This window comes from Tenrec ecaudatus, chromosome 2 (assembly GCF_050624435.1).
Source record: "Tenrec ecaudatus isolate mTenEca1 chromosome 2, mTenEca1.hap1, whole genome shotgun sequence".
Lineage (NCBI taxonomy): Eukaryota > Metazoa > Chordata > Mammalia > Afrosoricida > Tenrecidae > Tenrec > Tenrec ecaudatus.
The window spans coordinates 194,560,366-194,588,007 of NC_134531.1; the positions used below are offsets into that span (position 1 = coordinate 194,560,366).

General features: G+C 43.9%; 1 protein-coding gene across 1 annotated transcript; it reads right to left on the bottom strand.

Moving 5' to 3' along the window:
- Positions 1–1,081: 1,081 nt before the first annotated feature.
- LOC142439596 (uncharacterized) lies at positions 1,082–26,941 on the bottom strand. Its single transcript, XM_075542089.1, has 6 exons — positions 26,811–26,941; positions 23,195–23,270; positions 19,845–19,931; positions 11,782–11,908; positions 11,333–11,428; positions 1,082–8,548 (listed from the first exon to the last, which is right to left on the bottom strand). The coding sequence occupies exons 3-6, from the start codon at positions 19,875–19,877 to the stop codon at positions 6,327–6,329; spliced, it is 2,478 nt and encodes an 825-aa protein (XP_075398204.1). The 5' UTR covers positions 19,878–19,931; positions 23,195–23,270; positions 26,811–26,941; the 3' UTR covers positions 1,082–6,326.
- Positions 26,942–27,642: the final 701 nt, after the last annotated feature.

Genomic DNA, 27,642 nt, shown 5'->3' on the forward strand with positions numbered 1-27,642 from the left:
ATGTCCAGTTGCCCACAAATGGCCTTTGGGTCCCCACTCTGTACACCATCTCGTTCACAATGATGTGATTTTTGTTCCTTGATCCTTGATACCTGATCCCTTTGACACCTCGTGACCACACAGGCTGGTGTGCTTCTTCCATGTGGGTTTGATGCTTCTGTACTAGATGGCCGCTTGTTTACCCTAAAGCCTTTAAGACCCCAGACGCTATATCTTTTGATAGCTGGGCAACATCAGCTTTCTTCACCACACTTGCTTATGTCCTCAGCGATTCTATCAGAGGGTGAGCAGACAATGATATGGTTTTTCCAGTGCATCCCTTTCTCTGTTATTCTTATTCATCTGGGGCTAGGTCAGTGGGTACTGGCCCTTTCTCGGTTTCTTAGGTCCAATAAGCCATTGCAATGATTACAAAACTCCATGAGAAGGGTTGTAGTCTAGCAGAGAAGAAAATGATGCAGAAAAATGGGTTTGGATCCAAAAGAAGTCATCCCAGAGCGTCCATATCCTTTGGGACACACTTGTCCTCCCAAAACAAATGTTTGCTCTCACCACCCAGGAAGTTCCACTAAGTCTCCATATTAAACGACTTTTAATAAAGGCCTCACCACATTGCCATAGTAAATTATATTAAGACTTGAGAGACTTCATCTGCCTTGTCCCCAGCTGGTATCACTTAGTCTGATCAATCTCTGTTTATTGGTTTCAGGTGTGGTAATGTTCCTAGAAACCAGAACCAAGGGCTAAATTGTTTACAAGGGGGGGGGAGGGGGTCAGACATTATAAAAGTATTTGTTCTAATATCACTTCTTTTAAAAATAGTTTTATTGAAATATTCTTCATATATCACACAATTTAATTATTTATATGATTAAATTTAATCATATCATACAATTTAATCATTCAAAAGTTTTAATATTAAAACTTTTGCATCATCACCACAATCCATTTCAGCTGTGAGGGCTTTCTGTACCTGGATCAAGGAGGTTCAATGCACAGGAATCTCAAGGCCCAAATAACATGCTCTACGCTCTTCTGTGTAAAATAGTTTTATTGAGATATAGTCAATATGTCATACAGCCCAATAGTTTATTATATTTAACAAAGTTTGTGCATTCATCACCACAAACAACTTTGAACATTTATTTCTTCACATACTCGTTGTTGTTGTTTGCTCCCCATTTCCCCCAACCTCCCTTGCCCCAAGGTAATTATTAATCCAGTTACGGTCTCTACAGATTTACCTCTCCTGGATTTCATATACAGAAACTCATACAAAACACAAACAGGAAACAAAATAAAGAAAACCCAACAACATTGATTCTCATTTTTTGTATGTATTTAAAACTACTTTCTTTGGGGTTATCATGGGAATAATATTTCAACTCCTAAATTTATTAGTGTATAACAATCTAGTTGAAACTGAATGAACAACTTCAAAAGCATACAAAAACTATGCTTCTGTATAGCTCTTTCACTATAGAAGTTGTTGTCATAATGTATAACTTTATACATTGTGCAAGATCATAAATTTAATTATATCTATGCATTTATCTTTTACATGATGTAAAAGATACAAAGGAGTGCCACAAACCAACTTAAAATAAATTGAATATGTAAAAGATACCAAAAGTGTTAGTTACAGCCAAAAGTACAGGAACTTTGGTTTTATATTTGTACATCAGCTACAAGATATCTTATTTCTTCATACAGTCTTTTCAGTTACTGTCTAATTCTCATTAATAGGGAACTGCCAGAAGGTCAGGCCGGATTCAAAAGAGGATGTGGAATGGGAGATATCATTGCTGAAGTCAGGTGGATCTTGGCTCAAAGCAGAAATACCGGAGAGATGTTTACTTGTCTTTCATTGACTACGCAAAGGCACTCGACTGTGTGGATCATAATAAACTGTGGATAACTTCGAGAAGAATGGAATTCCAGAACCCTCCATTGTGCTTATGTGAAATCTGTACGTGGATGAAGAGGCAGTTATGTGCACACAACAAGGGGATAATGCTTGCTTTAAAATCAGGAAAGATGCCCATCAGGGTTGTATCCTCCCACCATAATTGTTCAATCGATATGTTAAGCAAATCATCAGAGAAATTGGATAATATGAAGGGTGTGGCATCAGGATTAGGGGAAGGCTTGTTAACAACCGGTGGTGTGCAGAGACACACTATTCCTTGCTGAAAGTGAGGAGGAATTGAAGCCCTGGCTGAATTGAAGCCCTTGCTGTTGAAGATCAAGGATTGTAGCCTTCAGTAGGGATTTCAGCTCATTGTAAAGGCCAAAATCTTCACAACTGGACCAATAGGAAACATCATGAAAAATGGAGAAAAGATTGAAGTTGTAAAGGATTTTGTCCTACTTGGATCTACAAGCAATGTTCATTGGAGCAGGTGTCAAGAGAACAAAAGACAGATTTCATTGGGTAAATCTGCTGCACAAGGACCTCCTTAGAGGATTGAGGAGCAAAGGTGTTAGTTTGGAAAACTAAGTTGTGACCCAAGCTATATCTTCCATTGCATAGTATGCATGTGAAATTTGGACATTGAATAAGGAAGACCGTAGAAGAATGAATGCAAATTATGAGAAGTATATTATTCCTTCTTGTTATTATTCATTTACTATGAATAATTATTGTTTGGATTATTGTTTGGCTGAACATTGATCCCCAGGGGTGCATTTAGTTTAAAATTTAATGGATGTCTGTAGAGCCACAGTCTCTGAGATTCCATTAATCTCTGTCAGACCAGTAAGTCTGATTTTTTTTAGTTTGAATTTTGTTCTATGTATTTTTTTCTCCTTCTCTGTCTATTGTGATCCTGATCTTCTATTGTGATCCTGATCAGAGTGGCTGGTAGTGCTATCCAGGCACCATTAAGTCCTTCAGATTTCAAACTAATAGAGGCTGTGATTCATGTGGTCTATTAATTGTTTCTCAGACTCCTTGATTTTCTTCACTCTTCTTTGCCTCAAATGTGGAGAGACCTATAGTGGCCTCTTAGCCACACACAAGCTTTTAAGAACTCAATCACTACTCACAATAGTGGGATGAAACACTGTCTGTGTGGATTGTTATACCAATTGACTTAGATGTCCCCCAAGATTGTGGCCTTACATTCCCAAGGCTAGTGACCCATTTCCATAAGATGTTCAAGAAATGTTCAAAAGTTTCCTGCCTGTGTACTCAACAATATCCTCTACTATGCTTATAGCTCAACAAATACATATGTAGAAATATCCTCTGCCTAGTCTACATTTACTTGAGAGTATACTCTGAGTATATGTAGGTTATGAATATATATACTTCCATTCACATTTGGCATGTTCAGCTGGCATATCTATCTAGGTATCTACTCATAGTTCGTGATTACCATTATTGCAGGGTTGTCTTTTATTCATGTGCATCTCCTTATGACTTCCCTTGCCATTGTTCATGCTGTATTGCTCTCCCCCTTATTGTGTACTGCCTTTTGCTTCCCCCACTAGGATATGCATCTGCTCTGGTTGATGATTTACTCTTTCTTCCCTTCTCATCCTTGGTAACCATCAGAGAATATTTCTTTCTGTGTATAAACCTTTGTCAACTTTTTACAATAGTGCTCACATACGTTTGTCCATTGGTATTAGATATTTCACTCAGCATAATGTCCTCCAGGCCCATACATGGTATCAGGTTTGGCGGAGTCTCCGGTTTTCTTTAACATTGCATAGTATTTCTTTGTGTGTGCACGTACCATTTTTTGTTTATGCATTCATACAATAATGGGCAATTATGTTATTTCTGTCTTTATATGCCATTATTTTACAGGACAGTTTTGCTGGATATTAAATTACTAGCTAACAGCTGTTTTGTTCTTTCAGTACTTTCTCTTCCAGGATCCATGGTTTCTGATGAAAAATAAGCTGTTAATCTTATTGGAGAATTCTCTGTACATGATCAACTGTATCTTTCTTGCTTTCAAATATGTCTTTGACTATTACGAACGTAATTAATGTCGCTTGTTTGTGTAGCTTCGTTATTTTTCCTCAAATTTGAACATTTTTTAGCGATCATTTTTTCAAATGTACTTTCATTTTCTCTGCCTTCTTTTACTGGAAATCTCATAAAGTGTTTACTACCTATTTGATCCCTTGGGTTTTGTACATTTTCTTCCTTTTTTCCATATGATTGTGCTTCTTAGACTCCATTTGTCTCACTTTGATGTAATGTGATGATTTGCATGTTGTGGTGATGCAAACATGTGGTGTTGCATGCTGTACTGTGATTTGCATGTTGTGGTGATGCCAGAAGCTGTCATTGGTATTTCACATGTCAGCAGAATCTCCCAAAGTGAACAGGTTTCAGCAGAGCTCCCAAACTAAGAATACACTACAAAGCAGGAATAGGCTGTCCACTCTGGAGGAATTAACCACCAAAAGCTTTATGAATAGTAGTGGAACACTGTCATATATAATGCCAGAAAATGAGCCCAATACATACCACACTCAAATGATGGAGGAAGAGTTGCCTTCTCAAAGTAGAGTCAATCATAGTGGTGTGGATGAGTATGGTTTTAAAAAAATTTACTAACGGGATGTGACTCACCATGACAAGAGCTGTAAACATCTACTAATAATCAGAATTTGAAATATGTGAAGTATGAATCTAGGAAAATTGGAGATCAAAGTGAAATGGGCTGCATAAAGATTGCTATCCTAGGCATTTGTGAGCTGAAATTTATTTAATCTGTATGCTGGGAAAATCATCAGAGAAGCTGGTTTAGATGAAGACTGGCAACAGGAATGGAGAAAACTTATTAACAACCTGCTATATGCAGATGATAGGAATCCTGGTGCAGTGGTTATGCTTTGGGCTGTGATTCACAATGTCAGTGGTAACTGACTGACTTCCCTAATAAGCCCCCTTAATTTTCAGCATTTTGAGTTCTGTGTGGCCATCACAATTTATTGTGGACCCCAGCATAGATGTGGAGTGGCATGGGAAGAACAGGTGTTGTGACAATAGGGAAGCTAGAGGTCAGAGACACCCACTTCATTGTACTCAAAACTCTGAGGAGCAATTCTACTTGTCTTACAGGGTCACCAGTATGGGTTGGAGTCAACCTGCTGGCAATGAGTTGGTTTTTTTTATTCAAGATATAATCGAGAGAAATGAACACAATAACTTGTATGTGAATATTCATAGCAGTATTATTCATAATTAGACATCCTATTCATAATATTAAAATCCCAATGTCTAACCACTGATTAATAAAAGGTATTATCCATGTAACAGAATCTTATTTAGCCATCAAAATGAAGTACTGACACGTTATAACGTGATTCTTGAGGATGTTATGCTAAATAAGGTAGTCACAAAGGACCTTATATTAGAGAATGCCATTTATATAATGCCTGGATTAGGAAACTATAGTGACAGAAAGTAGTGTTTCCTTGGACTGGGGGATATAAGGGTAATAGCTAAGGGACACAAGTTACTGGTTACATGTGATGAAAATCTTCGAAAGTTGATTGTGGTGATGGATAGAGCCCTATGGCTCTACTATAAGTCATTGAGTTGTATACTGGTATAGAATTTGATCTCAATAACGCTGTTAAAAAAATAACCATAGCAGGGGAAAAAGAGAGAAATCTGAGGTTTTGCCCTAGCTTGATAGTTTCATGGATACTAGCAGATGACAAAGGAATCCTGGGTCATAGACAAAGGACTTTATTACCTGTGGAACAAGACAGGATAAACTTCCTGTTCATGTTGGTTCCATTCCCCCCCACCCCACCCAAGCCCCATGCAGTGGGGCTGACAAGCAGTAGGCCAAGGAGGAAGCTATGCAAGAAATGGGTGAGATCCCCTCAGCTGAGGAAATCTCAATCTTTTTTAAAAGGGTTTCAAGCAAACTCGCCTGCTCGTTGCTCCGAAGACATTTTTTTTTTTTTTAATCCATCCCTCCTCCCTGGAGGGAAATATCTTCCAAGGCAGCCTGATCTCCAAACCGCCTCAGAAAGAGTCCCAATGAAACTTTACCAGCGCCTCTGGCGAACTGTCTCCCAATACCTACAACTCTCGGTCCAAAGATTTCGATTCTACAATGAATATGAAAACGCAGCTGTGGACTTAGGCTTTTCTCAGTCCAGTTCGTGGGAACAAAGGCTGAGAGTATGAGTTCTCCTTCCCAGTGCTGATCTCCTTTGCTCTAACAAGTGAGGTAGAGGTTTACAGCTTGTAAAAAAACAACAACAAAAAAACCTTGTGTATTCACAATTGAACCAGGGAGAGGGCCTGGTTAGGGAAATTAGGTCACAATTTGATGCTCTTTGACTTAGGGAAAGCCCCATTTTTCCATTGCTTCCCATTCCATCTTTACATTCATAGGGCATATAAAGGGCCAGGAGACGGTTCTGTGCTGGGATGGGGCAGGGGTGGCCAAAGTTTGCCCTCCCATGTACACCGAGAGGTGACTTTCAACTAAAGGCCCGGCCATACTCCCTGAGCAAAAACCACCTCTCCCCTGAGTGTGTTCCACACCTGACAAAGGTTGACTTACCACTAAAGCCTCGCCAACATTCCCAAAGCATAAAAGCTTCTCGGAATGCGTCTTCTGGTGTGCGACAAGATTGGACTTCACACTGAAGCCGCGCCCGCACTCCCTGCACACAAAGGGCTTCTCCCCTGAGTGTGTCCTCTGGTGTCTTGTGAGGATGGAGAGCTGCCTAAAGCATCGCCCGCACTGGCGGCACGCGTAAGGCTTCTCCCCAGAGTGTGTCCTCTGGTGCACGATGAGGGTTAGCTTTTCTGTAAAGCCGCGCCCACACTCGTTGCACACAAAAGGCTTCTCCCCTGAGTGTGTCCTCTGGTGTGTGACAAGGTTGGACTTCACACTGAAGCAGCGCCCACACTCCCTGCACATAAAGGGCTTCTCCCCCGAGTGCGTCCTCTGGTGCTTGATGGCAGCCGACTTACAGCTAAAGCCTCGCCCGCAGTCCCTGCACACATAAGGCTTCTCCCCCGAGTGCGTCCTCTGGTGCAAGATAAGGACTGACTTGCGGGTAAAGCTGCGCCCACACTCCACGCACAGAAACTGCTGCTCCCCGGAGTGGATCCTCTGGTGCCTGACGAGATCGGACTTCAGTCGGAAGTTCTGCCCACACTCCACGCACACAAACGGGTTGTTCGTTGAGTGTATCTTCTGGTGCCTGATCAGAACGGACATCTGGATGAAGCCCCGCCCACACTCCTGGCACACGTACGGCTTCTCCCCCGAGTGCGTCCTCTGGTGGGCGATGAGGGTTAGCTTTTCCGTAAAGCCGCGCCCACACTCGCTGCACACAAAAGGCTTCTCCTCTGAGTGTATCCTTTGGTGTCGGATAAGGTAGGAGTTGAAGCTGAAACTTCGGCCACACTTCTTGCACGCAAAGGGCTTCTCTCCCGAGTGTGTCCTCTGGTGTCTGACCAGGGCGGACTTACAGCTGAAGCCTTTCCCACATTCGCTACACAGAAAGCCCTCGAGCTCCTCCCCTGAGTGGAGACTCTGGTGTCTGAAGAGGGCTGCCTTATAGCTGAAGCCTTGCCCACACTCCTTGCACAAAAAGTGCTTCTCCCCTGAGTGTGTCCTCTGGTGTCTGACCAGGGCAGACTTACAGCTGAAGCCTCGCCCACAGTCGGGGCACACAAATCGCTGTGCCCCCGAGTGGCCCCTCTGGTGTCTCAGGAGATTGGACTTCAATCGGAAGCCCTGCCCACACTCCCTGCACACAAATGACTTGTCCTTCGAGTGTATTCTGCTGTGTTTCACGAGAATTGACAGTTGCCGAAAGCCCCGCCCACACTCCCTGCACACATAAGGCTTCTCCCCCGAGTGCGTCCTCTGATGAGCAATGAGGGTTGACTTTTCAGTAAAAGGGCGTCCACACTCATTGCACACAAAGCGCTTCTCTCCTGAGTGTGACCGCTGGTGTCGGTGGAGATTGGACTTCCAACTGAATCCTCGGCCACACTCCTTGCACACAAAGGGCTTCTCCCTCGAGGGCACTGTCTGGTGCTCGGTGACGGGTGACTGACTGGCGGAGCCTTGCCCAAGCTCCCCACACTCTAAAGACTTCTCCCCTGAGGGTGTCGCAGTAAGGCGGCTTGGATTGGGGCTCATTGTACCCTCTGCCCCACTGGCTGCTCCAAATCCAGAAACTTCTACTCCCTGCAATACTCTGTCAGCTGCCTCCGGCTCCGCACTTGTGGCTAGCCTGGGCTCTATTTCGGCGGCTCCATTTCCTTCCCTAGAGTTTAGTAGCTCTCCCAGGAGTGGAGTGGGGAATGCCCTAACAAGTCCCCTTCCACCCATGCTCCACACGGAAGACGCCGAGTCTCCTTTCTCTTGCCCTTTGGCTTTGCTGTTCCAGCAGCTCTGCTCCTCCCGACAGAGGCTCCTTGCATGGAGGTGACCTTCCGCACCTGCGAAGGAGGCGGTCACAAGACGATGGCTGAGGAACGGCTGAGTGGAGAAGGGCAGAGGGTAGTCAGCACCCGGGTGGGTTTCAGGCTTTGGTTCTGTTGAGGAGAAAAAGGTTTCCATGAGAGCAGCCACAGAGGCGAGCCTGAGCCATGCTTCCTGCAGTAGGGTGAGGCTTTGCTCCCCAAGCTACAGACATAGCACTTCATAGCACCAGTTTCATTCGATTCTATCCGTTAAAATTTTTTAAAAATGTAAACCCACAGCCATTCTCCTCCCATCAAATCTGTAAGGACAACAGGGCTGTCCCACAGCTCTTTCAGGGCTGTCGTCTGTACAGAAGCACACTGCCACCTCGCCCTCCTGTGAAGTCATTGGTGGGTCCAGCCGCTGATCTTTTGGTTAGCTGTCACGCACTTTAACCACCGTACCACTAAGGTTCCTTTTGCCCAAGGTAGTTCGCAAATGTAGCAAATCCACACCAAGGAAGGACATGTTCTAGATTAGGAGACTTTCAAGTAAACTACAGGGCACCTCAGAGCTGTAAATCGCTGCAATTAGAGTGGGAAATTACAGCTATAGATAACCGATAAAGCTCTTTTTTTTTTCAACTAAAAGACAACCATCTAAGAACGCCATGGAAATGACTACAGTGAAGTTTCCTATTGGAAGACTGACCGACCTCCCTAGAAGCCCCTTAGCTGGAGGTCTCCCCGATGCAGAAGGCTCTAGAGGAAAGGCTTCGGAAAGATGACAATACACGCTGAGCAGATTTCCACACACACAGTATTCTAGAAGGCTACTGGGGACGGGTATGCTACCAGCCAAGTGCCAATTCAGCAGTGGTTAGGAGAGACACAGCTTTGTTTATTAAGTACAGGACTCAGGCGCCTAATCCCCACAATAATTTTCAAACTCCTCTATTCACAAATCCAAAAATAAAATGCCAGCATTCTACCATAACGGCCTATAAACAAAAGCTTCATACTTGATTTACATCAGTTGATCTCAATACATCAAATTAAATCAAAGGGCCTTCTTTTTTGTTTTTAAAGCATTTTATTGGGGGCTCTTATAACTGTTATCACAATCCATACATACAGCCATTGTGTCAAGCACATTTGTTCTTTTGTTGCCATCATCATTCTCAAAACATTTGCTTTCTAATGGAGCCCTTAATATCGGCTCCTCATTTTCCCCTCCCTCCCCGCTCCCTCCTCCCTCATGAACCCTTGATAATTTATAAATTAGTATTATTTTGTCATGCCTTACACTGTCCAATGTCTCCCTTCACCCACTTTTCTGTTGTCCATTCCCGAGAGGGGGTTATATGTAGATCCTTGTGATCGGTTCCTCCATTCTACCCTACCTTCCCCTTACCCTTCTGGTATCACTACTCTCGTTATTGGTCCTGAGGGGTTTATCTCTTCAAGATTCCATATGTTTCCAGTTCTTATCTGTATCAGTATACATCCTTTGGTCTAGCCGGATATGTAAGGTAGATTTGGGATCGTGATATGTGTGTGTGTGTGGGGGGGGTGAGTTTAAAGAACTAGAGGAAAGTTGTGTTTCATCATTACTACAGTGCACCTTGACTGGCTTGTCTCCTCCCCTCAACCCTTCTGTAAGGGGATGTCCAGTTGCCTAAAGATGGGCTTTGGATCTCCACTCCGCACTCCCCCTCATTCACAATGATATGATTTTTTTGTTCTTTGAAGCTTTATATCTGATCCCATCGATACCTCGTGATCACACAGGCTGGTGTGCTTCTTCCACGTGGGCTTTGTTACTTCTGAGCCAGATGGCTGCTTGTTTAACTTCAAGCCAAAAGGCCTTCTTAATAGAATAAAAGGACCCATCCTCGATTAGACCACTTCTTACAACCTCAATGTCTACCCTATGGTCCAACCCATGTTGTCTCTCACCTAGAATAATGAAAATGTCTTCTACGTGACTTTCCCTACATCTGATTTTCCAGGCAGTATCTCAAGCATCATTGTCTTGAACAGATACTTCATGATTTTAAAACAAGAAAGCTATGTATCAGTGTTGGATCCTTTTATATACTTTTTCAACCTGTTTGCTGTGCAAGGGACAGGAAGAGAGAGAAATACGGATTTACAAGGTTAAGAATAAAAGAAATACCCTCCCTGGGAGACGGACGGCAGAGAAGGGGGAGAAGGGAGACTCCGGATAGGGCAAGATATGACAAAATAACAATCTGTGGATTATCAAGGGCTCATGAGGGAGGGGGCAGCGGAGAGGGAGGGGGGAAAAAAAGAGGACCTGATGCAGAGGGCTTAAGTGGAGAGCAAATGCTTTGAGAGTGAGTAGGGCAAAGAATGTATGGATGTGCTTTATACAATTGATGTATGTATATATGTGGATTGAGATAAGAGTTGTATGAGCCCCTAATAAAGTGTAAAAAAATAAAGAAAATGATTAGGGCAAAGAATGTACAGATATGCTTTATACAATTGATGTATGTATATGCATGGATTGTGATAAGAGTTGTATGAGCCCCTAATAAAATGTTTAAAAATAAAAAAATAAAAGAAATCAAAGTAGCAGGAGTTGGGAGCAGACACAGGGTAGGTAGGGCAGGTGCTGTTCTGAAGATGAAGCTGACAAACAAAGCCTACGAACGAAGAGCAGCCAAACATAGTAGGAGAGGTACGCCAACTGAAAGGAATCAAGGGATGCTTAGAGCGCCCCCTCTGTTTGCTGAAGATAATGTTCCAGATTGTAGGCAGAGCCAGGCAGCCTAAGCAATAGCCAAAAAGCCTGAAGAAGAGCTTTCATGCTGGCACACGTCAACACTAACCTTCTCCCCAACCTGCTGAGCTGCCACGTGTCCCATTTGCTGCGTGTTTCCCACTCACCTGGACAAAGGGCTGGTGGACATAGCCTGTCCTCTCGCCAGGGTTCCACCCCTTGCTCCAGATGAGTGATGAGCTTTGGTTTGGAAAAAGGAATTCCTATTCATGAGAAAAGAAAATTGTCTCTTAGCAACTCAGTCAGGTAGGGAAGCCAAGTGATAACAGCAAGGCCTTCTGAAAACTGAACTCTTGGCAGGGAGAGGACTGAGAAAAGGAGGGTGAGTCTCATCTAGAAACTAACATGTGCATCCCGCGACAAAAAAGAAAGCTTCAACCTTGAGAAATGGACCAGGAAACCCAGAGTATCAGGCACCAAACAAAATATCCACAGTAGTTTCAGTCCACGGACTTCATATCCTAAGTCCAAAGGCAGCTTAGCCAAGCAGGTGGTCCTCACACAGCCCAGCGAGTCCGGCAGCCATATTGGATGTCTTAGGAGAGGCCCGTCTTACCTAGTGAGACCAGGTTGATATAGTTCTCCAGCATCACATCCTTGTACAGGCTTCTCTGAGCAGGGCTCAACAGCTGCCACTCATATTGGGTGAAATCCACAGCCACGTCCCCGAATGCCACAAAAGCCTGTAACACAAAACACATCTCTGCTCATCCAGGGTCCTCCTGCCCATGGTCTGAGAGAGAATGCAAAAGGTGGTTCAGGGAGAAGTTGAAGTTTCCAGGCCCTGCTTTAACGACTGTAATGCCAAGTGCGGAAGGTCATTGCCCCCTACGTATCTAGCCGGTAACATGTGTGCGTTGACTGTTGCCATACCTGCGGCTGGCTGGTGTGGCGTTTACAAGCAAAGGCTGCAGCCCGAACTGCAGTGCCACAAATATACACATAACAGTAAATAAGACTGCTCAAGTTTGCAAACTTTCAAAGAACACTTGGTGTACAAACTGACATTACAGGTAACAGATCCAAGCCCTATCTACGTAGGTTATGTGACATGCCCAAGAGTTCGCATAACCACCACAAATCCCGCAGCTTCCACACAGGTCCGAATCCTTCCCCTAGAGGCGGAGCCAGAAGCTCGGAATGACGAAGAGCACGGACTGAAAGCACAGGGCCAATCAATGCGACTTTGGACACGTTGTTTAACCTCTCAGTGCCTCGGGGAATAATAACAGCCGTTACCTCACACAGATACAGGAGGGTTGACTAAAGCAAATTAGACAATTACCTGCCACGCATCGACAGATGACCTCAGAACAGATGACCCCTTAGCCATTCTATCTAAAATCACCACCACCACCACACATAATTTTTATTGCCAATTCCCTGCTTTTTTTAAATTACCAATTCCCTACTTTACTCACAAAGGACTCAAAAACAAAATACTTAAAGAATTCATCCACTTGATAAACAATAAACAAGCAAACTGGAGAGAAAAAAAACCCTAATAGGAAAACAGGCAAGAGACATAACAGGAATGTCACCAAGGATGTCAAGTTAGTTAATCACTAGTAAAATGCTATTTAAATCCACAATGAGAAACCACTACGGGCTCACCAAAAGGGCTAACATTTTCCATGCTGACAATACCAAACATTGTTGAAGATAAGGAGTAAAGTAAACCCTCCAGTGAGAACGTAAACTCACAGGACCATTCTAGACAACTGCTCAAGGTCTACATATGCACAAAGGGGTACTCCCCCAAAAATGGATGCGATGTGAGGAGGATAGTGCACTTGGAGCTCATTCCACCAGGGCAGACTGCTAATCAAGCTTTCTATTTAGAGGTTATGAACAGACTGTGTAACAGTGTGGGACCAAAAAGGCCTGATTTGTGGCAGACAGGGACTGGTTTTGCCAGCATCACAATGTACCTGCTCATACAGCCATCTCAGTGCACCAGTTTTTGGCAAAAATCGCCATGCCTCTCTTGTCCCAGAACCTGACCTCATTCCAGGTGACTTCATTTTGTTTCCTGAAATGAAGAGGGACATGAAAGGACAGCAATTTGACGGCATAGAAGAAGTGAAGAAAAAACAAGGGAGGTGCTGGCAGCCATCCAAACAGATGAGTTTCAAAAATGTCTCCAAGAATGGAATCACAGATTTGACAAATGTCTTAAGTGTAATAGAGTATTTGAAGGTGATAAGGTAGTTTTGTAAAAAAAAATTAAATATATAGCTTTGGAAAAAAATCCAGTTTTGGGGGGGTACTCCCTCAAATATGTATTGAAGGTATGTATACCCATAAAACAGTAATTCTAGTACTAAAATATATCCTATAGGAATATTTGTCTACCAAAAGTCATATTCAAGACTTTGACAGCAGAATTATTCATATTAGGGAAAACCTGGAAATACCCTAACAATAGAAAGTAAAATTGCATATTTATACAATGGAATACCACACAGCAATGAAGACAAATGAACTGCAGATACATACCGCATGGATGACTCTCACAAACACAATATCGTCTAGAAGACTGGAAAGTATGGGTCCATATATAACAAGTAAAGGGAAAAAAGAAGAAAATTTATTCTACAGTTTGGAGATTCTTACTTTGGCAATAAAACTATAAAATGTAGCAAAGAAACAATATAAAAGCCAGGATCGTTGTAAATGACCTTTGGAGAAAAGAGGAGTAGTGTTAGGAGCTGAGACAGCTATAGTGATAAGAATAAGAGGCAAAGTAGATTTTGGTCAAGGATTAACAGTAGAGAAATACTTTACTATGATATCTAGCCCAGTCATCACGAGGCCATCACAATGCTCCATGGGCATGCATCTAACAGTTAACACAAACAAAAATGCATGCACCGCAGTGGGAGAACTTGAAGGCAAAACAGACAGATCCACAACTTCAATTTTAAAGTTCAAGACTCAGCTGTCAACAACTAATAAGTAGAAAAAAATCAGTAAGATATGGAAGAGTTAAACAACAGTAAGAAATCACTTGACCTAGCTGACGTTAACAGAGCATTGTACACCCAACAGGAGCAGAATGCATGCTCCTTTAAAGTGTGTAAACAACGTCCAGCATGATGAGCAACGTCTGGGGCATGAAATGAGTCTCAACAAATCTAAAAGGATGATTTATCATACAAAGGAGGGTCTCATAAAAAATAAATGAAAAATCTGTAACAGATACTTGAAAAGTCCTTAAATATTCAAAACGAACAATACATTTCTAAATAGCCCCCATGTCAAAGAAAAAAACATTTTAAATGTAAGAAAATATCTTCAGGTTAATAAAATGAAGCACAACATAACAAAATCTGTAGGGTATGTTAGAGCAGCAAAAAATAGAAAATAAGTTAATTCTTAATTCAATAATTTACACATCAATTTCAAGAAACTAAAACACTAAGCAGGAAAGAAGATTGTTTTTTAATAATGAAATCGAAAACAAAATGTAAATACTGAAATTAATAAAATAAAAACTTTATCTGTGAAAAGAATGATGTGTTTGACACAATCCTGACTAGAGTGGTCAGGTAAAAAAAGGAGCGACAACAAAATATTATCAAATATATATGTTAAGATACATTATTTTATTTCTTAAAAACCCTAAAAGAAGATTATTGTTGACCTATTGTTGGCCTCCAACTCAGCGACACCATGCACAACAGAACAAAAGCTGCTGCTCCTGACCAATCGCAGACGGAATGTTCAGAAGCACGGGTTTCAGAAATAGATCGCCAGTGCTAAGTGGCCACAAGGATTTTCCTCCTGGTCCGCCTTGGTCTGATAGCTTTGCTGCAGCCTGTTTGGCATCACACCAACCTACAAGCCTTCAGACAGGCCGGGTGGTGGTTGCTCGTAAGGTGCACTGCCAGCAATCGATCTGAACTGCTTGTACAGAAAAGGTGAGAATTCTACCTCTGAGCTGCCAGTGCCCCTGGAAAGAGTCTATTACACTCCTGTAGACTCCAAAAATCCAAACTTCAGATAAAATGAGCAAATTCCATGATAGACAAACACTACCGAAGTTCACCCAAGAAGGAATAGGCATATGGAATGAACTATGTCAACGTTGCAACCTGTAGAAAGCAGAAATCTGTCAAAGAAGGAAAATGAAAATATTTTCTACTGCTAGTGATTAAAAAAAAAAGACTGTATCCTTTCAAAGGTGGAAAACTTGCAGGCCCAGAACCATCAAGTTCTGGTTCTCACAGATTTCACTCTATCTATCGAAAGGACTTCATTGACTTACATGCACAATCCATGCTCACAGAAGCAGGAGTCAAGGAACCAAACGCCATATTACACTGGACCAATCTGAAAAAGATCCCTCTAAAGTGTCAAAGAGGAAAGACATCACTGTAAAGCCAGGTGAGCCTGACACAAACAATATTTCCAATTGCCTGATGTGCATACAAAAAGTAGACAATGAATAAGGAAGACCAAATACGAATTTTTGATGCCTTCCAATTATGGTGCTAGACACAACTATTAAATATACACCGACTGCCGGAAGAATGAGCAAAGCTGTCTTTGAGGAAGTACAATCAGTGTTGTCTCATGTTCTTTGGGAATGTTATCGGAGGGGCTGGTCCCTGGACAGAGACCTCACACTTGGTAAAGTCAGGGGTGAGTGGAACAGAGTGAGACCCTCAAGCTGCAGAATGCCCTAGAGGCTGCAACAACGGGCTCCCAAACCCCCGTGGTGGGGGCGCCCAGCCCAGGCCCGGTTTTGTCCCGTTGCACAGTGGGCTGCTGAGTTGGAACCATCCCAACGGCACCTGACAACAACCTTAAAGAAATTAAAATTCAATATTTCCAAACACATGGTGTGAGATCATTATTCAGCTGTCACCCCAAAGGAGACATTATTACAATGAAACTATAATATCCTAATATAATGTCCCTAATATCCCTCATGAATATGGAAGTTTAAATGCTCTTTAAATTTGGGCGGATCTAACAACATATGAAAAAGATTATATTATGACCAAAATTACAAAGTTTATTTAGTATGCAAAATCAATTCATATAATTCATAGTATTAGCTCTCTAAATGGTAAAACCTAATGTTAGTAATCTAAACTCAAAAGTGAGCAAACTGTTTTTGTGAAGAGTCAGATAGTAAATATTGTACACTTGACAGGCCTACAAGCAAAATCAAGTATACATATTGGCATAACAAATGAGGAGATACATTTTCACAATGTTTTACTGGTAAAATAAAAAAAATTGTATTTATTTATTTTTAATCGTTTTATTGGGGGCTTGTACAATGTTTATCACAATCCATACATACATACATTGTGTCAAGCACATTTTCACATTTGCTGGCATCATCATTCTCAAAGCATTTGCTTTCCACTAGAGTCCCTGGTATCAGCTCATTTTTGCCCCTCCCTCCTGAAATTAAAAACTTTTGAAGACAGTGTTTTTTGGAACATAATTCTACTAATCTGAATGAAATGCTTTTGAGACAGGATGACATATCACTTGAGTTGTGCATCATCAAAATAATTACAAATATTCCTCTGTGTAGTTCAGTGAATTACTTGCTTTGACTCTTCTCCCCCCCTACCCCCACCCCAAAGTGGACACTACTGCCCTCTAGAGGACAATGGAACAGGGTTGCAGAAGCAGCTAGCTTCACTTTATCCTAGATTATGGGGCAGAAAACCAAATAAATTGGGGAACATAGCAGAACATGGGAATACAGTATGCTTTAAAACCAGGAAAGGCGTGGGTCACGGTTGCATCCTCTCATTGTACTGAATCAATCTGTATGTTGAGCAAATCATCAGAAACGATGGATGATATGAAGAAGAATGTGGCAACAGGATTGGATGCAGCTTATTAACAACCTGCAACATTCAGACACAACCTTGCTCACTGAAAGCAAGGGGGACTTGAAACACTTGCTGATGAAGGTCAAAGAGTGCAACCTTCAGTGTGGATTACAACTCAATGGAAAGAAGACCAACATCCTCACAAGTGGACCAATAGGTAACATCATGAAAAAGAGAAAAGATTGAAGCTGCCGAGGGTCTTGTCTTGCTTGGATCTATAATGCATGTTCAAGGAAGCAGCAGTTAGGAGGTCAAATGACAGATTGGATTGGGTAATGTGCTGCGCACACCGCTTTAGAAGGGAGGGAGCACTAAGACAGCGTGACTGCATGGCTCAGTGTGAACACGGGGTGACCGGAGGGGGCCTGAGGGGTTGCGTGTAAGACAGATGTGATGGTGACTGTACAACTCCCTGTGATGTGATCAAACAGTGGAAATGTCCAATTGTATGAAATGCGAATTATGTATCAATAAAACTGTTGGGAGGAAGGGAGAAAGCCCTCTTTAGAGTATTGAATTGACGATTGAGCCATGGTAGTTCTGATTGCTTCATATGCCTGGGAAAGTTGGACACCGAATAAAGATCAAAGAAGAATCCACACCTTTGAAATGTGGGGCTGGAGCAGAACAGTGAAAGTTCCCTTGGATTACTACAAAGGACAAACCTAGCTGTCTTGGAAGAGGTGCAGCCAGAGTGCCCCTCAGAGGCAAGGGTGACAGGACTTAAGTCTTCCATACCTCGGACATGTTTGCAGGTGAGAGAATTCCCGAGAGGACGTCATGTGGAGCAAAGCAGAGGGACGGTAATAAAGAAGAAGGTCCTCAGCGGAGAACTGGGCGAGGAAGATGTCCGATGGTGTAAGATATGAGAAAATAATAATTATTTCTAAATTATCAAGGGGGAGGGGCGAACAGGGAGGGAGGGGAAAATGAGGAGCTGATACCAAGGGCTCAAGTAGAAAGCAGGTGTTTTGAGAATGATGATGGCAACATATGTACGAATGTGCTGGACACAAAGGATGTATGTACGGGTTGTAAAAAGAGTTGTATGAGTCCCTAATTAAATTATTTATATATATGTATGTGTGTATATATATATATGTGAAGAAGGTCCTCAAAGAGACACTGACACAGGGCGGCAATGAAGGAGGGGCTCAAGCATCGGAACAGCAGTGAGGACCAGGCAGCGTGTCGTTTTACCGTGCATGAGATCACTATGGGTTGTTAATGGCACCTGACAACATGATTTAGATGCTAAAGGGGACTGATTTAATTTGGAGTGGATCGTGAAAATCAAAACACCTGTGCACACTGGTCTCTTCAATAGCAGCAAAGTGCGCCAAGGGACGGGGGAGACGAGTAGCTCAACTAGCTTGAGCACTGTCGTCACAATTTAAGGAAGCAAAAGATAGCAGACTAGCCTGGAACGTCAAAGAGATCCAGGAAACAAGACAGCCAAAACAAACCTCTACGGCTTTCCTAGGTCTCCAGAAGACACCAGAGAGTTTCCAAAACATATGCACTTCCTTGGCTGAATATGAGCCAGTGTGTATGTGCAGAAGACGAGATGGAAAAGAGTGAAGGCCACGGCCGGTTTAAAATACATGAACTTAGAACGTGCTTTCCACAACGAGCAGATCCATTAGCAGAGGCTGACAGCCCTCCTGGCTCCTGGGGCCTTAGCACAACCTCTGAGCAGTTACTGGATGACCTTTCGAAGTGATGCAGTCAGTGGCTACCATGGGGACGTCAGGCTTAAAATAAAAGTTAAATTGAAAATTGTATATGAATCACTACGCTTTAATTATGTTCAACTTGTAATGATGCAAATACATCTTGCGTATCCGATATTTACATGACGATTCCTAACAGTTGCAAAATGACAGTGATGAAGTATCAACGGCAATAATGTTATGGTTGGGGGTGCCCACCACGAGGAGCTGTGGGAACGGGCCGCGGCGGCATTGGGAAGGTGGAGAGCCGCTGCTGTAACAGGATGCACAGGCCCAGAGGTCCCGGGGGCACTTCAACGCTATGCTGTAGGATACGTTGTAAGGTGGAATCTACTCGGTGACAGTGAGTTTATCAAGAACATATGGACCATTTAACAAGACAGACCCTCACGTTCGGGACCAAAATTTTTTTTACAAGGATTAGAAGCATACAAAATATGTGCAATAACAACAATGAAATGAAATTAAAAATAGATAGTAAAATAGATTTCTTTTTGGAAAATCATCAAATATTTGGAAACTAAATGCTGAAAATTTCACAAAGAGTAAAACACGTATCAGACCACCTAAGTCCTGGGTATTAGAATTAGAAAGCTTGTAAGCATTTTCCCCTTTAATAAACACTCAACCTTACACAAGACCTTTAGCCAGGGTAATTCACCCACTGGTCCAGCCTATCCACCTCTTATTATGTCTCCCGTTTCTCTTCATTGGCATTCTCCTTTCTCTCCAATTTCCAACATGGGGAGTCCTTCCGAAACCACCCAGGCTCGATTCCTAGAAGTCTTTTCTGAAGACCAATTGTCTCTGCTGTAATGTCTGATCTTAACTACATCATTACTGGGCAATTACAATGAAAATATCCTATCTTTAAACGTTATTGGTTATAGTTAATTACTTGTGAATGGGTGGACTAGAGAGCTGCTGAGAGAGTAAGACAAGTTATTCCCTTTGAGACATCGGATTACCACCAAGCCAGCCTCTAGGACAAGCCCTAGGATGGAATGTCCTGGAATACTCACCTCATCCCTGGCTCCCAGAGGTGCTGTGGCCATTTCCTTATCTTGTGGATGCACTCCCTGGAGACGTGGGAAATAACAAAGGCAGATCTGGGAATATAAAAGAAAAGCAGGAGATAAGTCTTGAGTAGAAATGCTCTCCCTAACACCAAAAGCAAGCCTCGTCTCCAGCCCATCGTAGGGAGTAGGAGAGCTGCAGAGCATTCCCAAGCAGCAACTGTCTACCAGGACCCTGGAGGCAAGGACCAGAGAGCTAGGACATTTAGGGCCAGGTTCTGGCGCTCTCATCTGCCCACCACTAGGTGAATTCATCACAATTTATAAATAGACTAATGAAGAAATGAGGTCCACAGGTGGCAAAAAAGTGTTTGTGCTGGACTACTATAGGTCAAATCTTTTAATCCTCTGGAATCAATATTCAGATGAAATATGATGGTGGTTTCAACCAAGTTGGAAATAGTGGAAGTGATAAAAGGTGGTCAAATTCTGGATTTCCTTGTGGAATGTGAAAGGCAAGAAAAGAGCCAAAATGAAGTCACAACTTGATTCTGAACAATTGGAAGGATGGACTGGCCATACACTGAGTTGGGGGATGCTGAGAGTAGTGCACATTGGGGATAAGGTCAGAAGACTGGTTCTGGACTTGAAAGAATGAGTCATCTTTTCAACACCTAAAGAGAACTGTTGAGCATGCTGCCAGAGATTATAAATCTCAAGTTCAAAACCAAGGGCTAGGCTGATGTCATCTTGATAGTAGTAAGCCCTGAGAATGGAAGGGCTCAGCGGAGGGCAGTGTAGGACTGGGTCTCCACAGGGAGAAAGTGTAGGGGAAAGGGAGAAAAACTGTACGTTAGGAAGAAAATTAAGGATCCTGGAGACCAAGGGGAAAAGTATGTCATAGAAGACAGTGAGATAGCAAGGCCAATGGCATTAAATGCTACTGAGAAAGCAGGAAATACGAAAACTAAGAACACTGGACATTGTCGATATGGTTGTTAGGTGTTGTCAAATCAATTCGAGCTCAGAGAGAGACCGGATGTACAACAGAAAGGAACACTGCCTGCCGTGGGCCCTCCTCACGATTGTTCTTATGGTGGAGCCCATCTTTGCAGCCAGTGTCAGTCCACTTTGCCGAGGGTCTCCCTCACTTTCTCTGCCCCTCTACTTTATCGAGCATGATGTGCCTCTTAAGGGACTGGTCTCTCCTGATAACATGTCCAAAGTACATGAGACAAAGTGCCCATCCTTTCCTCTAAGAAGTGTCTGGCTGTCCTTTGAAGACAGGATTATTTGTTCTTTTGGCAATATGTGGTACTTTAAATATTCTTTGCTAGCACCAGAATTCAAATACCTTGATTCTTCTTCAGCCTTCAGTCTTCAATGTCCAACTTTCACATGCAAATGAGGCACCTGAAAAGACCAGTACTAGAGTGAGCGCACCTTAGTCCTCGAGGTAACATCCTTGCTTTTCAACACTTTGAGGAGGTCTTGTGCAGCAGATCCCAATGCAATGGGTCATTTGATTTCTTCACTGTTGCTCCATAAGCATTAATGGTAGCTCCAAGGAAGCTCAGTCCTTGAGAACGTCAATCTTTTCTCTATCATTAAGGTAACCACTGGTCCAGGTGTGACGATTTGGGTTTTCTTTACATTGATTTGTAATCCACACTGAAGGCTGCGATCCCTGATCTGCATCAGTGCTTCATGTCCTTCTCACAGCAAGCAAGATTGTGTCATAGGTTGTTAATATCACAGGTTAATAAGCCTTCCGCTGATCCTGATGTTGCATTCTTCTTCGCGCAATCCAGCTTCTCTGATTATTTGCTCAGCACATACATGGAGTAAGTATGGTGAGCAGATGCAACCCGGGGGCACACCTTCCTGATTTTAAATCATGCAGCATTCCCTTGTTCTGTTCACACAACTACTCCTTGATCCATGTACAGGTTCTGTGATTCCCATTCTTCTCGAGGCTATCCATACTTTGGTATGATTCCCACTGTCAAAGGCCTTGGCATAGTCAATAAAACACAAGTGAACATCTTTCTGGTATTTGCTGCTGTCAGCCAAGATCAGGAATGACATCATTTGTTTCATGTCCTCTTCTGATCTGGCTTGAAGCTGTGGGAGCTCCCTGTCAGTGTATTGCTGCAACCACTGTTGGGTTTTCTTTAGCAAAATTTTACTTACATGTATTATTAATGATATCGTTCAATAATATCTACATTGTGTCGGGTCACCTTTCTTTGGAATATGTACAAATATGGATCTCTTCCAGCCAGTAGACCAAGTAGCTATCTTCCAAAAATCTTGGCATAGAGCAGTGAGTGTTTCCAGTGCCTCATCTGCTTGTTGAAACATTTCAATTCCATCATTTCCTGGAGCTTTGTTTTTGACGAATGCTTTCAATGCAGCTTGAATTTCTTTCCTAAGTACCAATGGTTCTTGCTTACATGCTACTTCTTGAAATGGCTGAATGTCAACTAGTTCCTTTTGGTACAGTGACTCTGTACTCTTTCCAGCTTTTTTTTTTTTCTTTCCAGCTTTTTTGGCACCTTCTACATTGTTTAATATTTTTCCCATAGAATCGAATCATTCAATCATGCAACTTGAAGCTTAGATTTTTTTCTTGAGTGCTTTCAGTGTAAGACATGTTGGTGTGTTTTTCCTCTTTGGCTTTCTAATTCTAGGTCCTTGCACATTTCATTATAATCTTTCAGTCTGTCTTCTCAAGCTGCTCTTTGAAATGCTCTCTTCAGCTTCTCGACTTCATCATTTATTCCATTTGCCTTAACTACTCTATGATTAAGATCAAGTTTCAGAGTCTCATCTCATAACCATGTGGATCTTTTCTTTCGCTCCGATCTTATTAATGACCTTTTGCTTTCTTCATGTATGATGCTTTGGTATCATCCCACAACTCATCAAGTTCTCTTGTCATTAGCGTTAATGTGTCAAATTTGTTCTTGAAATGTTCTTGAAATTTCGGTAGGATATATTCAAGGTCACATTTTAGCTCTCATGGACTTGCTTTAATTTTCATTAGCTTCAACTTGAACTTACTTGTATGAGCAATTGATGGTCTATTCCATGTGTCAGCCCCTGGCCTGATTTTAGCAGCTGATATTCAGCTTCTCCCTCATCTCTTTCCACAGATGGAGTCAATTTGAACTGCAGGCTTGGAGGATCATTTCCCAAGAAGCCTTGCCCTTGGAGGCAGCTTGTTTCCTGGGGAATCAGTTAAGGCGCAAAGGCCTGGAGGGGATGTTACAGGACAAATGAAGTCAAGGAAGAAGACTAGCAGGTCACCTGTCAATTGGAGCAAAAGCCCACAAAACTTAGGTGGTACATACCTGAAAATATGCTATGCGGTTCCTCTCTCTCAAAAGACAGTCCGTTCCAAGAGGACAAGCACTAGAGAAGGCTGTCCTGGGAAAGAAAAGGCTGGTGTGATCCCAAAGAATGTTTCCGGGCCTCCAGACATCATCCTGGAAATCTCAAAGTTCCCCCTCGAGTGCAAAGACGGGTCTCCCTTTCTTGACAACAACCACAAAACAAAGGTTTACAAGAAAAGTTTACAACAGAAAAAAGACTCACAGATTCTAGGAGACAGAGCTGGAGTTAGGCGTGAGAACGCTTTTTCTGGTGTGCTATAAAAAGAAGCGTGAGTTGATTCAGAGTCACAGACACTCTGGAGGGCAGAGAAGACCTGTTCCTTAGGGTTTCCTAGATTGTAAAGCTTTCTCCTACAGAGGAGCAACCTAGTGCTTCACCTGCTGCTCCAGCAGAACTCCTTGATTTGCTTTAAAGTAGAAATCTACTCTCTTTGTCCCTTCAAGACTTCACCGTTTCTTGCTGGCCATCAGAGTAACGACTCGCTAAGCATTTTAAATATGCCAAAGACCACTTAGCCATCACTGTATGAATGCCGCCTCACTCAAGCCTCGCCACAGCCCTTTCAACCCTCTTTATTAAAGATGGACACCAACTCCACTGAATGATGCAGTTAAGTATCATGAAATCACTTGTCTATAGCTTTCTAGCCATGGTCTTGGAACTGGCCCAAAATCACTAGCTGAGCTACAGTAATGCAAGGGATTGGTCCATTTGTGGTGAAAAGTGAGTGACTAGCAGTCCTATGAGGGGACTGGTCAGTTTGTGATCTTGGTGGGAGGGCTATACCTTGACATTGACAGGGGCTGACTTTTGTAAGGGTTAGTCCCACAGCAGTGGGAGTGAGAGTGGGAGTGGCTAAGGTGGGAAAGCTCACTACCTCCAAAGAGTCTGTAGTGAATAGATCCTTTGGGTCAAAGCCCCAGAGTCCCTGTGCTGAGAACCTCCTGGACCTAGAAGAATGGATTGAGACACTGAAGATGGCACAAGATGGTGAAAGTTAGTGGGAGTGGATTTGCTAGCCCACAGAGCAAGAACTGAGTACCCTTGGGCAGGAAGCATCCGGCAGAGTAAAAAGAGGTAGGTAGACCACATTCCTGTGCAGGGCAAAAGCCTGACTATGCCTGTGCAGGGGGTTTCCTTGAAGGATGCTGTCCAAGAGTCTTCCTAGGGCAGGACAGACCTGGATGCCTCCATGTAGAAGGCTTGACACTGTAGTCAAGAAAGGCATGTGTGTGCCCGGAGCAGGGATTACATGCCACCCCATCCCAATCCCAGGGCAGTGGAGAGCCAGGTATCAAGGCAGCAAGAAAGCACAACAGATCCAAACCAGTAGCAGAAACCTGTAGCAGAGTCTTAGAAGGGCCCCAAGGTACAGGCTCGGGAGAGCCTGTGCAGGGGTCTTCCAGCTGCAGCTGGGGTCACAGAGGGAGTGATGCATGGCCCTGGTGGTAGCCAGATACAGCAGCTAATCTCTAGCAGACTGTACCTGCCTAGCAACATAAAACAGATACGAATAATCTAGAGAAAGGGAAGAATGTCCCCTTTGGGAATTTGTTGTTAGTGATTACTGTTTGCTTTCTATAAAATAATAATGGCTTTCATTTTGTCAACAGTGTGTGTCTCGTGTGTCCAATTCAGTCATAGATACCTACATGCCACACAAACCTATACACACCAGCAGATGTGTCTTACTCCTAGCAATCTTATAGCCACCTAGAAGTTGTAGGTACAGCGTGTCTACATGTGCAAGGCACACAGGCAGGCAAACACATACAGCTACTAGCTTAAAGGTTAACAGTTCAAATCCACCCAGAGGCATCACAGAAGAAGGGTCTGGCAAATTAATTCCAAACTATCACAGCCTTGAAATCCCTATAAAGTGCATTTCTATTCCGAAACATGTAAGGTTGTCATTGGTCAGAATCAATTTGTCAGCAACTGGTTTGTTTTTTGTTTTGCTTTAAAAACAAAAACTAGATTAAGAAACTAAGGCACAGGAAGGTAAAAGTGGCTTGCTTCAGGTAGCACAGCTAGATAGTGGCATATCCTGGACCTGAACTGACCATGGAAGGCCATGACCTTAACCAGTCAGCCTGGCTCTTAAGGGTATGATATCAAAGAGTGTCTTCACGTGAGTTCAGGGGATTGGATGAAACAGGAGGATTGACAACAGCTGATTATATGTGGGGTCTGAGAGATGCATCATGAGGGCGCCTTTGACTATGCTCTCTACTTCTGGGAATGTTTTGTTTTATTCCCCCCACAACATAACCTTAAAAGTGAACGCCTCAAGGCCTGGCCACCATCAGAGATGTCTGAATTAGTTCCTCAGGTGTCAGCTAGCCAGGAACTTTAGCAAAAGCCTGCCCTCAGTGGCCCCCAGTCTATTCCCTCCCCTCCCCAGGGTCCTGACCCTGAGTGCCTGGTCTTGGCAAAAGGGACTCCATTTTGAATCCGGTGCCTTCAGCTTGGCTCTCAGAATTCACCTCTCATAGACCTCCCTTTCACTGACCTCCCTCTCTCACTGATATCCCCCTCCCCTGCTCAACCTTCAAATTCCTGGAGCCAGCTCCTCCACGAGCCAGAATGTTTTCTGAAGATATGCACACTCCACTCTAGCCATCCTTGGCATATAGATAAGGTCAAAGACCTTCTCCCTTCTGAAGCACCTGTGTGCACAGATCCTCCCCAGCTTGGACCCTTGCCAGCGGTGTATGCCAGCAGGGGTATAAAAACCACAGCCTAAATTTCCCAAAGTGCGGTTTCAAAGGCTCAATTCCCTGAGTTGCTGAATCCGCCCGCAAGCCTCCCAATAAAGCCTGCTTCTAAATTTTGCCAACTGGATCTTTGGTTCTGTTTCTCGCCCCAAAATTCCTTACACTGAGGGCAGCCTGCTAAAGTCCACAGCCCAAAAGAGTATCAGGCAAACCAAACTAGCTACCCCGGTTCCTACTCAAACCCAAAATATTTGCACCAAGTCACGACTCGTGTTCATTATGACAAACTCTGGGGCAACAGAGCTGGAGACAAGAACTGCCTAAACGACTCAAAAACGGAAGGTCCAAGACACGCCCCCTTATCCTACCATCTGTGCCTGTTTAGCCCTTTCCTCCACCGTACATCTCTATCTAACCCGCCAAACCCCCAAGGATGCTAGGCCTAAGCAGCACCTCTTTCCCACCATTTGGCCCAGCCAAACTCTGCCAAACACCTCGATATTCACGATCATGTGTGAGACGCCCAACCACCAGCCTGCCCAAGCCTCGAGTCCCTTCTTCCCCTGCAAAGATTCAGGATTTATGGACCGAGCCAGGGCCCCCACGCACCATCCGTGAGGCTTGTTCCAAGCCCAGCGTGTAGTAACCCAGCAAAACACTTAGGGACTTCCGGCGTCCGCCCCACATACCACGTGGAGAAAGAACTGGGGTCCCGTTACCGCGCCGCCTCCACGAACGAAAATCGGGGTGCAGATCAGCCTGGGCCAACCCATCTGCCCACCAGGGACTTCGGGCCGGAGGCGCGGCCCTCCACCCGAAAACTCACGGATCAGCCTCAGCCCAGTCCAAGACTCACTTCCGTGATCCACTCCACGAGCGGACACGATGGCTCTCCTCCTCCCGCGAAAGGACGCTCGGGATCTGCACCCTAAGCCTCCCCAGCGACCCTCGGCCCCGGCCGCTCCCCCATGCTCCTAGCCGCTGACCTCACTCACAAAGCGCTGCCGAAGTGTAGGCAGTGGGTGGGTCCAGCCGCCGGCTGCTGACCTGAACTATCGGGGTGCCCGGACTACAAGCCCCACAATCCACTGAATGGCCGGACGTGCTCTCACGGCCTGCAACTCCCAGGAGCCGCCGCGGGAGCGGCGTCGGAGCCGCGAGTCGAGGCACCTGACAAACACACACACTATGACCCCAGAGCTCATTCCTTCTTTTTGACAAAACCTGGGCTGTGGGGAAGGAGGTGAGGCACCAGTGAAAGACACGCGCTAGGACTACTCCACTTCCGAGACTACACTTACCAGAGACCCCTGCGGTTACTTCCGCATACGGGTGCTGCCGGCTGGCGCCCCCTAGTGGGTCCGCCCGGCACCTTTTCTTCCGCCGCTTTGGGTTCGGACATTGTTCCCTACTGGTCCCCCAATCCCGCCTCTGATCTTGCTCGGGATCCTTTGTGATCCTCCACATTTATTACTCGGAAAGTGGTCGGAGGCGACAAAATAACCTCTGAAAGGCTCGGTCACCACAGCCTGAGCCCATCTAACTGCAGCCGACACAGAAAACCAAACACTGCGTGCTGTATTGACTTCTTTCGGTGCAGGCTGCCATAGCTGGGAGCACGCGTCCAGAAGGGGTTGGTTGAGTGGCGGATCTTTGGAAAGAAGACAGGAAGGAAGACACATGCCCAT

Excerpts from the sequence above, each read along its gene's own strand:
- LOC142439596 (XM_075542089.1), bottom strand. The coding sequence starts at position 19,877 with ATGGCCACAGCACCTCTGGGAGCCAGGGATGAG. Across the intron at positions 11,909-19,844 it reads CTCTGGGAGCCAGGGATGAG|GCTTTTGTGGCATTCGGGGA; the intron begins GTGAGTATTCCA and ends TTTGTGTTACAG. Across the intron at positions 11,429-11,781 it reads TATCAACCTGGTCTCACTAG|GAATTCCTTTTTCCAAACCA; the intron begins GTAAGACGGGCC and ends TCTCATGAATAG.